General features: G+C 40.9%; 2 protein-coding genes and 1 pseudogene across 2 annotated transcripts; 2 read left to right on the top strand and 1 right to left on the bottom strand.

Moving 5' to 3' along the window:
• Positions 1-1,524: 1,524 nt before the first annotated feature.
• Positions 1,525-9,166, bottom strand: cog7 (component of oligomeric golgi complex 7). The gene is made up of 17 exons (XM_085416220.1): positions 8,653-9,166; positions 6,953-7,101; positions 6,614-6,730; positions 6,097-6,265; positions 5,902-5,984; positions 5,682-5,804; positions 5,385-5,583; positions 5,167-5,294; positions 4,139-4,293; positions 3,883-3,999; positions 3,694-3,759; positions 3,394-3,580; positions 3,147-3,287; positions 2,914-2,997; positions 2,705-2,819; positions 2,433-2,576; positions 1,525-2,323 (listed from the first exon to the last, which is right to left on the bottom strand). Exons 1-17 carry the CDS (start codon positions 8,816-8,818, stop codon positions 2,157-2,159), a joined length of 2,310 nt encoding a protein of 769 aa, XP_085272346.1. The 5' UTR covers positions 8,819-9,166; the 3' UTR covers positions 1,525-2,156.
• A 733-nt stretch (positions 9,167-9,899) lies between these two features.
• Positions 9,900-10,862, top strand: LOC146663439 (uncharacterized; annotated as a pseudogene).
• A 2,490-nt stretch (positions 10,863-13,352) lies between these two features.
• Positions 13,353-14,313, top strand: LOC146663438 (myeloid-associated differentiation marker-like protein 2). Its single transcript, XM_085415276.1, has one exon. It carries the CDS (start codon positions 13,353-13,355, stop codon positions 14,244-14,246), a length of 894 nt encoding a protein of 297 aa, XP_085271402.1. The 3' UTR covers positions 14,247-14,313.
• The last annotated feature ends 705 nt before the right edge of the window (positions 14,314-15,018 follow it).

The raw sequence follows: 15,018 nt of genomic DNA, 5'->3' as shown, positions 1-15,018 counted from the left end.
CAATCCGGTAACAGTGGTAATATATTACTCTTTCACATTATTTTACATTATTTGCAGCTGAGCTTATAGCTGGGGGGAAAGGACAACAAAGGAATTTTTGTTTTAAAAAACCCCATAAAATTTAATTAAAAAACAAACAAACAAATAAATTATGTAAAAATGTTGCCAGTTGCTATGGATTGTTCTACAGTGGCTACACAAAAGACACAACACAGTTATTTTCATTATCAGCTGATTTTTCCCGATAATGTAGGCTATTGCTGGGCCACTGGCATGTCGGGAAATCGTGGAAAAGTCAGATTAATTAGAATTTATTTTACTTATATGGGCCTAGCGACAGTTCAAGACAACAGTCGTTTCAAGGCAGTTGATGTTGTAAGGTAAAGGCCCCACAATATTCACAGCTACCCAACAATAACATGATCCCCTATGAGCAAGCATTTGGCAACAGTGGGGAGGAAAAACTTCTCTTTAACAGGAAGACATATTTGGGTGAACCAGGATCGAAGGATGTAGCCATCTGGCAGCTGGTTGGGCAGATGGCTGCACCAAAAGTAGAGCAATTCTCCCTAAAGACTCAGTCACACTAGACTACTAATACCTGTGGGGAGCTCCTTAAAGAAAAAAAAAATGAGTGGATTTCATTTCCTCACATTTAGTGAATGACTGCAAGTAAGTGTGTGGGACCAACTGGTCACAGGACCACAATTATTTGTTATTGGTTGCCTCCCACCTGGATAGATGTGCAACTGCTTGCAATCCAAAGTGGACTGACTGCCATCAGTCTCAGACAGATTAGCAAGGGTTTGCAAATAACTGCCCTTTAATTTATAAATGCAGACAATTGCCAACAAACTGCAAACAACCTGAGTGAGTCTGTACTGATGAGCGCAACATGTCCCTGAGGTTTTCATTAAGGGACTCAGTTGGTTGTGTTCTTGTTATATTACCATATAAAAGCAAAGTTGAGACATTTGTGTTTCAAATTTAAGGTCCTGGGTGGACTCTGAATTTAAGCAGTTCATAGAGTTATCATTGCATACCTCATTCACTCAAACTGATTCAGTTCCATCGCCATTTCGACTCACATAAGTTGCTTTGAAGATGGCAACTGACAGCATCTCAGATGCAAAAGCAACCAGGCCACAATTTCATATCACAGGGTCACTCTAATTTGGGTCTTGCCACAGTCTCCAACCACCATTTTTTTTTAATGTAACTGTAGCATGAGCCCAAAGCTGCACACTCCATCTCCTGCTGCGATAAGGGACAACTGCAAAACTGTCCGACCTGATTCGTCCACATTTTCAGTAGTTTAAATGTGTGAAAAGAGCTTTACAGCAAAGTCTTCTTTGCCTACTCGAGTCCCCTGACAATTAACCGTGACAGACAAGCCAATTTTCATGTCTTAAAGGTAGGAAGTGGAACATACAACGCAATACACAGTTTACCACTGAGGGATCCTCATTCAGCGCTTGATTCAGTCCACTGAATTAAAATAATACACATAGCCACACTACAGTGTTTACATCCATGTTTTATATACACGTTTCCACCATACTGCATGTAAAAATATTAACCATGTCACCAGTTCAGCCCACCCACAACCTCAACAGAGACAGATCACTTTCTCCCTTATTTTCAAAGTTAAATTACCAGAAATGAATAAAGTTTGTCACTATTATTACCTAAATATAATTTAATAATTACGATTTATTCATTAGCATGACAGACTTGTTTAAGTAGATTTAAATGCTCTGAAGCTGCCCCCGTCTTATAAATGCAGAAGTGAAAAATGACAAGTCAAGACACATTCCCCTTTTGGTTTCACTTGAAGGCGTCGTCACTGGTGAGACATCATCATTTCAAACTCACAAACATTAATCAGTTAAAAAAAAATGAAAATTAAAAAAAAAAAAAAAAAAAAAAGGTCAGACCTGCCCTTATTTGAATCTCGTCCCATAAATGCCATATTTAGACACAAACGTCTTTAAATGCTGCAGCTGTCAGCGAGATTAGCCACTATGATATTTGGGGAACTGTAACATGTAAACCAGCTGATATTAACATCACATTCTTCTGTTTGTTTACAGCACAGGACGTCCCCAGGGCCGCCCTTGAAGCCATGCAACCTATCGAGTCCTTTTGCTTTTGTCTTAGTAGTCGATGCTCCGAAGTGCAGCGATAGTGGACGTCAGTCGTCGAGGCAACAGCTTGGCAGTCTGTCTGTAGTCTTGTGGTTTAGTCCTAAGTAGAGTTACGATATTTTGCAGGGTGCGAGACGGCTGCAGGCCCAGGGCGTCCATCACGTTACTCAGATAGTCTGTGGAGCACAAACACAAATGTTCAGATATAATTTCGGGCTATTGTGAATTTCAATTGATCCCCATGAGAAGGAGTACGTCATCTGTCCCGCATTTTAGCTACTGTACCGATATCCGTGGCCAGTTGTTTAGTGGAATGAGTGCTCAGCTGGGGGATCAGTAAAATGGCATCACAGTAGGTCTGCATGGTTGCCCGAGCAATGGAGCCCAACCAGTAGTCTGCTGTGTTGTCCAGCTCAGTAAGCTCATCACCTGAAACAGAAGGAGGTGGTCTTTGAGAAGGGCACCAGATTACAAGACATCTCCTCTTCAAATGAGTTGAGTTGTCACTCAAGTGTCTTTGACTTTAGGGAAAATTGAGGGGGATAATTTTCAGTAACCTTGCTCTGGAGGGAAAGGCAGCTTCCCAGCATGTAAGGCCATCTCTAAAGCCGGGTCCTCTTGTGTCACAAAAGGCTCCAAGTGGAGTGGGAGAGACATCAGGTACTGTCCTATCTATGTGGAGGGAAAAGTCATATGGTCTCTGTAAATATGTACAAATGCCACTGTATCCTGTTTATTTATATTTATCAAATGAAAGTTCACTAACATTAGTGATGTACTCTTGGGGTGACAGGCTGAAATTAGGCAGGTCCTCCGTGTAGCTCTCTCCAAGACCAGGTGATTCTTGACTCTTAAACACGAAGCACAAATCAAACAGATTAAACGGATACGGCACATCCACCACTCGAGTGCGCAAACTCAATCCAAAAGCTTTCAGCACACATTCACTCAAATCATCTTGATCCTTATTTGAAATTAAATAACGCAGAAACTTGACACCTCCATCTTGGAGACGAGGCAGAGCTGGTGCTTGATCTGCATGAAGACCGAGTCAAAGGCCAGCTGGTTGGCCTGTTGATTGAGTCTGGTCAGAGCTGTCCTAGGCTCTGCTAACAAGTTGGAGTTACCTGTGCCTTTCTCCTGCGAGGGACAAGCAGAAATAGGAGGAAGTGTCGGGTAAGAAGAACAGCTACAGAAGGACCCTGATAAACCAAGTGTAAGGGTTCAATACAGAAAACTGCCACACCTTTAACGAGTAAAGAAGTTCCATCAGATTGTTATATTCAGCCACATTTCCCCTCTGAAGGTAGTTGTATTCTTGCCAAGGGTTTTTGGTGGCACTCTTCCTTTCTGTGGAAGTGGCCTCCTGGATTCCTGCCAGGCTGCGTGGGCTGTACGACTCTGACAAGTACTTACCTGCCGTGGCCAGGATCCTATGGGACAGATCGCAAAGTAGACATTTTCTTTAAAATTCCAGATCAGCTTCTTGACTGTGTGCTCACTGTCATTGGGTAAAAATATTCATTCAGTAAAAAGATTCACTCACTTGTTTGACAGCTGTTGTTCAAAGGCCCCACATTGTCTAAGCAACTCTCCACATGTGGAAATGATCCTGCAAACAACAATATTGTTTTTTAAAGCAAGAAGACAGCTTTTTTCATGCAATTATTTTCAATCCATGTGAATTATAACAAAAGGGTTTGTTGTTTTTTTTGTTTTTTAAAAAGGTAATAACCTGACTGAGTTCTGGAAAGCCGTCCAGTCCTCCTGGAAAACCGATGAACTTGGTGTGTCCTCAAGCTTACACTTCTTCCTGATCGACTGGAGTGTTGTGGAAAAGTCTGACACATACCTAGAATCAGCACCACGTCAAAGCTGGTGAATCATCTACAGTAATGCTAAAATCAGACAAACTATATCTAGAGATAAAACATATCTGTAGCAATCCATGCAGTATGTGGCGTATGTGAGTGTGAGTAGAGGCTCTTTACTTGGTGAAGAGGGCTTTGAGAGCTTTGAGGAGGCCACACACTGCAAGTCCATCAGTCAGTCTGACACAGCGGTCCACAGCAGCACCAGCCAGGCCAAACAACTTGCCTACCGAGTGGCTCAACTCTTCTACGCAATCAATTACCTCCCCGTGTTCCTGTAGTGGAATGTGCAAAACAGGACAAAATGGACTATATTAGTGTCACTGCTACATACAAACACATTTTTAGCTTATGAATCTCAGCAACTTAACCCTGTAATGGCGAGTTTTTTTTAGATTTCTACATTATCAGTGTGATCTATGTTTTCCTTAAAAGCCTGAATAAATTGCACAAAAATGCCAGATGTAGCAAAATTATGCAAATTAAAAGCCAGATATGCAAATTGATATTTAATTAATTTTGTCATTTGTGAGATGATTTAATAAACACTCCAGTGATGGCGGTGTTTAGTGCCTTGTTTCCTTCAAAACTTTGTGTCGTTTTGCTGCAAATAATAAGTCCTCAAAATAATTGTGCTGGAGGAGTTCTGCAGCTATTCCTCACTTTTTCCCTTTTTGCTGTTTTTCTAACCTCGTTCAGTTTTACATGATGCACTTCTCCTGTAATCCTCATCCCATGGAGTTTAGGAACAGTCATGACTTTCATTCATCTGTAAACAGTTTTTGGGTGGATTCTTTTTAAACATCCATTTAGCTTCTGACTTCATGCATCTATTCTAAGGAGAAGTGAAACTTGTTTTCACAGACGATAGGTCCTACCAGTCTTTCTAGGCAACAGCAGACTTTATCAGCAAGTAAACTTTGTTTGAGGGGCACAACAACACTTCAAATCTCTCAGTAACTGGAACACCTGACTGACAACTTAACAAGTTGTTAGCAAACAGGTTCACAACTCTTTCTGTTGTTAGTTCAGTTATAATTAGTTAGTTAGTTCAGTGTATAATTATGATTTGGATAAAGATCAGACTACAAGTAATTACTGCAAAAATTCTGGTTATTTCCATGGTTGAGTTTCTGGTGTGCTCTAACCAAAGGCACGGCGCTGATCTGGATGAGAAGGTGAGCTTCCTCCAGATCTCCATAATGTAGCTGATAAGATTTATAGGGATCATACAGCGCACAGACCAGCTCACTCAGCTTCAAGAGGTTATGTTCACCTGCAGCAGAAATAAGACCAAACATGAAGAGAACACTTTATGTTGTCATCTTCCATGAGCAGTATTTACACATATGGTTCAGGTGCATACCCAGGTGTGGCAGCATGGCTGCTTCAAGGTTGTGTCCAAAGGTGGACGTGGTGTGATGGAGCTCCAGCAGAGTCCCCAGACGCTCCTCTTGGGCTGCCCGCTCCATGGCCGTGCTCAAGCACACAGGTATGGATGGCACCATGGCCCCCAGAGACTGTATCAACAACACTGTCACCACTTCATAAGGCTTCTTGAACACCTGTGTGAATCCAAGATTAAAAAAAAAAATTAGCACTACAGAGTGTTAGCAAAGTAAAACCCATCAGGTGTCGATCTTGGTACTGCAGTCCATCTCACCTGGCTGCTCCACTGTATTTGGCCGTGCCAAGTGGAGAGCAAGGTGTCGTAGAATTCAGACAGCTGCTGATTCAGATTGAGCTCGCTCTGGGAGAGATCCTGCCATATACTCAGCAACTGGCCCTGAGAACAGCAAAACAGACAGTCATGCACAGAAGCAAATATATCAGAATATGCCTTTGCAGAGATTTATAGGTCACAGAGATGCAGTGGTGCCTACCTTGTGACACTTGTAGTAGTACGCAAGAAGCTGCGGCATTCTGTCGATCTCTGTGAAGACTTTAACAAACAGCTTGGCTTGGTCTGCAGAGAGGCAAAAGCATGTGATGTTTGTACAGTGTAAGCAAACTACAGCAAACCAAAACAGTAAGCACTGAATAAATTCAAGAAACAACACTTTCTCTGGGGTTCTTACCTACAGACATGGAATTAAACGTTGCTACTATCTGTGGGCTGGCCATGGCCTCCAGTCTGTTTTTCAAAGCCTCCAGGTGAACACACTTATCAGAGTAGTCTGGTGTGTCCACTAGCATGGCCAGACTGTTCTGCATGCTGGTTAGCTTAGAAGAAATTACTTTAAAGTCCTGAAAAAAGGAAAATATGATTACTATCGTTACCGTCAACATCTGCACAATATCGTAATATTATATAATTAGCTTTCAAAGGATAAAAAGCTAATTACAATAGCACTGTAATTACACATTACTCATCCAGTGCCTTGGAAGAGGTTTGACTCTACAGTGGATCAGTTTACAGGATGTGTTGAGTACACTCAGAAAGTTAGATTAAATAACAAGATTAAAGTGCTCCAATATTCTGATCTCTAACACGCATATGAGCCAGTGTGAGTCACATCAGTTCATAATTGGTAAGCAGCAAGGCAGGCAGAAACAAACCAAGAAAAGCTCTGCGGCAGAGTCTTTCTTTCATACCTGTGTTTTGAAGGTCTCCTCAATGTCTGCACTCAGTGTGCTCCATTTGTCTGCTTCCTGCAACGCTTCAGCTGCCAGCTGCATTCGACTCTTCACCTGATCTATCTCCACCAGGACCTGGTTGAAAATATGCATGAAACATACAGTTCAAGCCTCAGAAGTATGGAGTACTCTGCACATTTGAGTCCAGTGCTAGACTTTCACTATTATAATGCTTACTATTAAGCAAATTATTTCAAAAACACAATATACAAAGTATGTATACATGTTCTCCTAATGCACTAGATCACATTTAAATCCTGAATACACTTCAAGTAAGTATTGGAACTGTGCACACACCTGCATGGACTGCACTGTCTCCTGCTCAAATTTCTTGATGTCCTCTTTAACCATGACCATTTGCTCCTTTAGAAAAGAGGCCTCCTGTTTCAAAGCCTCCACATCTCTCAGCACTCGGGGCATATTTTGAAGGGCTTGGTTACTGCTCTCTACACAACAAATGAAAACACAACTCTAACTTTTTAACATGTCATAGTTAAATTCAACACAATTTTATCCATGCAGTACTGGTACACAGTATAAATACAAATGCCATGGCGCTTGATATCGTAATGTAGAAACCCACCAACTCTGTAAACTCAGTAAACTGTAAACTTCCCTTTCTGTTAGTGAAAAGAAGTTTTACATATTTAGCTGAGATGTCATGGAAAAGGGAATCCAATTTCAACAGTATTTGTTAGTTTTTCCTACATGATAAAGAAAAGCTTCTGTAGGAAGTGTAAGAAAGGTGTCAACAACTGAAAAGACATTTTTAATCTCAAGAGTTTATTTCTTTCCTGATTAAATAAAAGTTAACAATAACAACAATAACAATAATAATAATTAGGGCTTAAACAGACCTCATCATACTAAATCATACTTTTTATTAATCTCTGGCTCTCTTCCACAGCACGTCTTTTATCGTGGCTTCCTTCTTTCAACCGGTCACAGCACATTGCCGTCCCTCCCTGAGGTGGAGGTTTCTGCTGGAGGTTTCTTCCTGTTTAAAGGGAGTTTTTCCTTCGCACTGTTGCCAATGTGCTTTCTCATTGGGGGTCATATGGTTGTTAGGTTTTTCTCTGTATGTATTATTGTAAGATCTACCTTACAATATAAAGTGCCTTGAGGCGATGGTTGTTGTGATTTGGAGCTAAAACTGAATTGAAGAACTAAAGGTAAAAGAAAACCAGAAAATGTTCTGGTAGTTTATTGGCCAGACTGACCTGTAATTTTACAACAGAAGGTTTCTGGTAATTAACAGAAAGTTCTATAGTCAATAGTGAAAACAAATTAAATTTTTATGTCATTTAACTGTTTGTTTATCACTTTCGTATATTATTCATGACAAACAGATCTTTATAAGCAAGAAAAAATGTAATAAATTACACAAGTACAAATTTTAAGCCAGCTCTGACACCTCTGATCTAGATACACAAACTCTTAAACTGATGTATGAATAGAACATAAATCTTCTCAAAGACAATTTCTCATTACGTGTTGTGTTCACGTCTAACAAGTCATTTTCTCATGGGTGTTTGTCCAGGTAGAGATCTGGTGAATGTAAAGGCCACAGTAGATGATTCGTATAATTTTCCTACACCTAAAGCCATTCAGTGCTCACTAATGACCTGCTGATGGGGACACCATGACTCTTTCTGTAAAGTTTTCCTTTAATTTGTCATCAGAAGATTTCATACAGCATGCAATTTCCAAATGCACAAACCATAGTCCTTAATGACAACAAAGACACATGGTCACGTGGTTATGGTCCTTTTTAGAGGATTGTGGGGCAGCTGAATTGTATTGGTTCTACAGAAGTATTTATAAAACTGACTTTGCCGTTTATATTAATGCAATAAATGCAGCAGAAATGTTCTTGTAGCATACTGCATTAACTGTAAATGGGACGTAGTTTACTAAGTTAACAGTGTAGGCCATAAAGGCAAATTACAATGGTGAGGACATCACTAAAGACGCACTGGCCAATGCAAACTACTGACCCTCGATAGCATTGTTGACTTCCTGGATGAAGACCTGCAGCTTCATGACCAGTGTAGCAGCGTGTGCGTCTGCCTTCCCCGGCGCGTCCTTCTGCACCACCTTGAAGGCACCATTCACCCAGTCCTTCACGTCGAAATCATCGTCCAGGAATTTAGAGAAATCCATCTCGCTGCTTCGTTCGGCCAAACTCTTCCGCTGCAGTCTCTGTCATCGACCCATTTCTATCGTTACGCTAGCTAATTTTTCCCCAGCACCGGCTTCGACACGAATATAAAATAAACAGCCCACGAAAATGAAATTATCATGACAACTAAATAGAGTTCCAACAATGCGACGGCCTCCTCCAGAGTTATTTTCAAAGGTTTACGGCTTTAAAAGACTACAGGGAGCACATATTTCTAACTAGTACTGACTGCAGTGGTAATGCTGACAACAACTTCCTGTAGCGCTTTCTATTTACCTTCCCCCTAAAAACAAATGCTAAAAAAACGGGCCGGCTGCCCAATAAAAATCCCATCAACAGACTGAGGAATGTGCGTTCTTTGTAAACAAAGTGTAAATATCTGTTTGTTTTTTAAGAAGCATGATATCTTGAGGGCAGTTCATAAAACAGTAGCACATAAAGCGGCGAAGAGGGGTCACATTAAATTGGTCCGTACAGAAACATTGATAAAGGAACCGTAAATGGTATTTCTTGGAAAGTGGACAACCCCAGGTTAAAAAATTCTACCAATCAAAGTCAAAATTAAAGTTAAAAACATTACATCCGAACATATTTTATTATTTTTTGTCATAGCCAATACACTTAACTAGGGTGACCAACCGTCCTCTTTTCCCCGGACATGGGGGAAAGCCATTCGTACTTTGTATAGACATATAGTCTCTGGGCTGCGTGGCTGTGACTCTGTACACTGGTTATTTGCTGTACCCTGGATACAGTGAATATGCCATCAGAATCAGAAACTTTATTGTCATTGTCATGAGAACAACGAAATTAAGAATGGCCCCCGATCATTGCATCATCCCTAGCAATATCAAAATATAAATAAAACAATAAAATTCAATAAATAAAATAGATAGAATACTTAAAATACTAATAAGATATAACAGTAAAACATTCACATACATTCCCACACACATGCTTCAGACCGTGCATAGATTAACACAAGAGTGGCGTGATGGACATTTTTTTGTAGTATTCATGCTACGATACATAACGGAGACCCAAGGACAACTCCTGGGGAAAATGTTAAGGGCAAAAGACTGCCACGTTTTTCTGCAGAGAGTTAAATTCCTACATCTACCACTGGAAACTCAAGACAACTGAACAATATTTTCAGGAGTTTGAGATTCAGTTTGTTAAAAAAAGAGGTATAAAGTTACATTCTCTGGATGGCCTCTTACATATCCACCTCATCGAGGATCAGGATTATGCACATACAACTGCAAAAAGGTGTGATATCCTGATGTTTGTTGAAATGGTAAAGCACTTGCTTCACCTCGATCCAAAAAAACGAATGACACCTGATCAGGTGCTGGACTATGCATTTACAAAAGTGTGCCCTGCTTGCACCAGTGTAGCTCCTATGTTGAGTCCTGTTATGAACACATAAACTACTTAAGGACAAAGAAGAACGAGGCGTCAGATAGCAGGACAGAGTCTCCACACCAGCCCACCTCTGACACCAGACAACCTGCCCAAAGGAACTTCCCTCCCTCTGCAGCGGAGAGAAAAACACTAGTGAGCCCCCGCAGCCAAAACGGTTTTCTCCCTTCAACTCAGAAGAACAGCCCCAATCTCATCAGGCCCAGTCAGAGTAAAAATGCTGAGACAATTCCAATGAAAGCACTGTGTAAAAAAAAGCATCTGGAAGTAGATAAAAAGGATATGAGTGATGCAGAGCTTAAAAGAAAAAAGACTGATTGGAAAGATGTGCACAGAAAAACACTGTACCAACATGAAAGGTCAGATCATGACCAAAAGAAAAACCACTGTTCTAGGGGTCCATCCTGCTCAACCAGTGGCTACAGGACACAGAATTCCATCTCGCCAAGTAAGAGGAAGCCAGATGAAAACATCTTTGAGACGTCAAATAAGAGGGCCAGAACCAACTGCGAAAACAGCAAGAGCCACACCTTTAATGACAGTTGGGATGAGGACCAGCGCTGCAGAGAAGCAAAAGGAAGCAGAGTAACAGGTGGAGAATAGGCAAAGGAGGGGTAAGTGGTCCGGGTGGCGTGGTACTGACAGAGATGATCCGATGAGTAGTTCTTCTAATAACTATGACGGCTAGCACTAACTGCGGTTAGCTGAAGACTTGGCGAAGAGTGATGGTAAGTGCTGGTATTAAATACCGGCAGCTCTATTGCCGGCAGGCGTGGAAACACACATGAATGCAGTGACTCAGCTTAGGGGTGGAAACGGCGACTCTGTGGAAAAACCCGGCACTCACCCAGACCATGACAATCAGTATGTAGTGTCACTAACACTGTGGGCCTCTATAGGGTTCTCTGGTCCCTTCCTCAATCTTGTCCTTCAGTGCTGCAACCACTGCATGTCATTAACGTTCTTCTCGTTCCAGGAGATTTTCCCCTTCTCTATACTCTCCTGGGAACATTAATCCATCAGTGTCAGATGAACTGTTCAAACTGTACTTCAGCTGCCCTAAACTCTTCACTCTTAACCTTACCTTGTTAACAGGAAACAGAGGAGTTAGAGGATTAGACAGGTGAGATGAAAGCAGATCCTGAGAAGTGATGAACAAGGCTGCACGCGAGCACATAGATATGATAGGCGGTAAATTAGGCAGAAGGTATGGACCCAAACTTAGTGCTGACATATGTTCATAACACTGGAATAAGGATCAGTAATTACAGGATTGCACGGACAATTTTTATGGATGAACTGCACGGGGATCTGTATGAAGTCTACATGAAGTCATAATCTGAGCATTATTATTAGTAGTAGTAGTAGCATTGTTATCTTCATCATCATCATCATTATTATTATTATTATTTTGAGTTTCTTTGGATATGAAACCAACAAAATAACATTGTGACTCCTACTATAAACTGTCAAATAGAAATGTGGCATATGCTTTAATTGTGGGTAAAAAGCTTTTCTTACCCACATGTTTGAAGAATTTCAAACATATTTAACCTGGACCATAAACAAGACTTTTTCCTAATCTGTTCCGGGGTCTGGAATCTCTGATTTGCCATGCTTTCATCTTGACCAGGAGGTGGGCCAAGAGTTATGTTCACTTAAGTCCAGGACATGTGGAGAAGTAACACAATTGTCTAGAAAAGGAGACAGTGAGACACAATCACTAGCAAAAACAAAAGGTTTTGATTAATGATTAATCTTAAAATATGTGCCAGGCTGCTACTACTAACTAACACAAGAACAAACAGCAGAGGCTGGTCAACAAATCAATTCACAGATTATTCTCAGAGAAAGCCTAAGTGGTCACAAACACACAGATCACATGAAGCAAAGTCAAAAGGCACTTTGGCACTGGCAGTGTCTTCTGCATCAATTTGAGCTCCTCAGATTACATTGCCTCCACAGGAAAAAGTGTGGTTTCTAAGACAGGGCAGAGAGAGCACTAAACTAAACTAAACTAAACTAAACTAAACTAAACTAAGGTGACCAACCGTCCTCTTTTCCCCGGACATGTACACTTTTCACGTTCCGTCAGGGATGTCCGGGGGGATTTTCGAGATTGATGAAAATGGTTTTTCTATAGGCCTACAGAGGATCCATATGTGCGACGTCATCCCAGAACTGCTGCTTTGTGAGTGGTTGTTCAGCCTCACAGACGTGACAGAGCACGCCTGATGATGTTTAAAAGATGCGAAAGCGCAAATGCAGCTTTTCAGACGAACTGCAAAAGAAATTTCCCTCATACCGTCCCGGTACTGGTCATTTTTCTTATACAGATGAGGCCTTACTTCTGTACCATTATTTAATTCCAGAGGTTTTTCAGTTATCTTTTTGCACTTGTTGTCTTGTAAACCCTATATGACATTTTTTATTTCACCATTCATTAACCACATAGAAAAGGCATCGTTTGAGTATATTAAAATTTTCTTTAAGCAAACAGCATTATTAACGTTCTTCATGACTGGGCCAAATGTCCTCTTTTTTGGAAATCAAAATAGTCCCCCTGCACTTAACAGTGTTTCGAGGGAATGACACTCAGTGGCTTTCACAGATCTGCATTTAACTATATGTGTTAGAATTCAAAAATAATCTTTTCATCAGAGATAGCTGACAGAAGTTCCTGAGTGGGCATGTGCATCTTGTGCATCTTCTGCTGGCCTTTTATTTTATGATGTTACACTGGGTCTTTTTGAATAATTCTGGTTAAAAAAGAACCAGAATATATTGAAAGAGTTACACTAATGATTCCAAAACAAACGGCGTTCTCTGGGAAACCATGGTTTTACACACTGTTGACATTCTGTAACTTTTCATATCCTTTCCATATGCTGTGACAGACATTTATCACTACACTGAGATCAGTCCCAGAAAGTTATGCAAAATGAAAGGCAATAAAAGATTGCATGGAAAACAGGGCTGTGAAGGAACGGAAAGCATAGATCAAACATACCTCAGTGGGTGCTTAGAGCAACCTGGGAGCTCATACATAGGTTACGCAGCTATTTTAACAGTTGTTCGGTTCAGTTTAAAGAGATGGGAATACTTGATGATATTAAGAACACAGTGTCGCAGGCTGTGTTCACTCCTTCCACTCTGATGTCCGGGCGAGGAGGGCTGCACATGGCTCAGATATTACTGTGTCTGGTTACATTTGTCATAAGTGCCTTCAGAGGAGGGAGCAGCCATACCTACTGGAACTACGCCATGTTTGCCTGGTCTTTCTGTCCCATCATGACCCTCATCATCACCATCATTGAGATGTTCATGCTTGACCCACTGCTCAAACTTTGCCTGGACTGGAGAGATTTCACCACAGGGATGGCCATGTCCTCCGCGCTTATGACTATCAGCGTTGCTATTTTCTATGCCAATTTCTACATCTGCCGGACATGCCTGCACGGGTGGATTGTGAGCATATTTGCTTTCTTGTCCGGCATCGTCTACATACTCGAAGTGGTGAAGGACAAGATCTTCGATAAGAGTACGGGGAGCTACCTGTCCGCCCTACCTGGATTCATGAAAGTTATGGAGGCTTTCGTGAGCTGCATGATTTTTGTGTCCCTGACCGGTTACAGAGACTCCTTCCCTCTGATCTTGTGTGTTATAGCATACGCCATTCCATTTCCCATTATCCCTATAATCATTGCCACCAACATCCTCAAGAAACTCAAGAATTGCTTGCCTTTTAATCTGGACAGGTTTGTCTTTATATTCCTGGTCATCTCCGTTGTGCTCTATGTATTTACTGCTATCATGTGGCCCATTTTTATGTTCAGACACAACCCTCGCCCCAGTGACTGTCCACCCAGCTATTGCATATGGGCCATTCAGTTCATGGTTGCCTTTTTCACCTATGTCAACCTCATTCTATTCGTACTGGACCTCATTTTCACTCTGCTTGGTATCTGTGGCTTTAAACGCCCATAAACTGGTGCCTTTCTTTGTCAATCAAAATTCTTTTAAGTTGTACTTCAGGTTAACAAACACCAAAAAAAAAGGGTTAAAATCTCATTTTTGAGTTTCTATAATGCTTTCTGAAACTGGTATATTGAGGTCCATGTAAATAGAATAAAGCATATGGCTATAACACACTTGTGTTTAATCTGCATCAGCACTTCAGGATATCATTGTTGGGTAGCTTGACAGATAGCTCTACAATACCATGAATGTGGATTATAATTTCTGTTTTTATAGTTTCTGTATTTTTACCATTATAAAATTGAGTATTTGAATATTGCTTTGTTATGTTTTGTCAAACTGAAATGCACAATGAGTATTTGAAGTGAGGCATGAGTCAGTTTCATGTGTCCTCCCTCTGCCTCACTGTCTGATTGTAAGTTTTATCTCCCCCACAATAACATTTGTGTTATCTCACAGCTCCTTACTACCACGCTCTTATTAACAGAATACTTTTACAGCAGTCCTTGTCATTTTCCACCTGCAGCTACTTATGTTGAAATCCACTTATCTGATTCAATATTATATAGTATTCATAATCACGACAAGCTCTGACCTGCTATTTATCATATATTCCTGACTGTGCGCACTATTGTGATCATTCCTGGTTGGTGACAATCACCTATTTAAAATCTTTGTACGTATGAATACAGTTTAGGGGGGTTTATGCTTCGTTCTTGCTACAAATGTGCTGCACGTTTCATTTCCTCTGCCTAGAGAAAACTGATTGAGTGATTTTTGT

Source organism: Rhamphochromis longiceps, linkage group LG8 (genome assembly GCF_057381845.1).
Source record: "Rhamphochromis longiceps isolate RC_006_pf linkage group LG8, R_longiceps_female_GT1.1, whole genome shotgun sequence".
Taxonomy (NCBI): domain Eukaryota; kingdom Metazoa; phylum Chordata; class Actinopteri; order Cichliformes; family Cichlidae; genus Rhamphochromis; species Rhamphochromis longiceps.
This window is presented reverse-complemented; position numbering and strand designations above follow the sequence as displayed.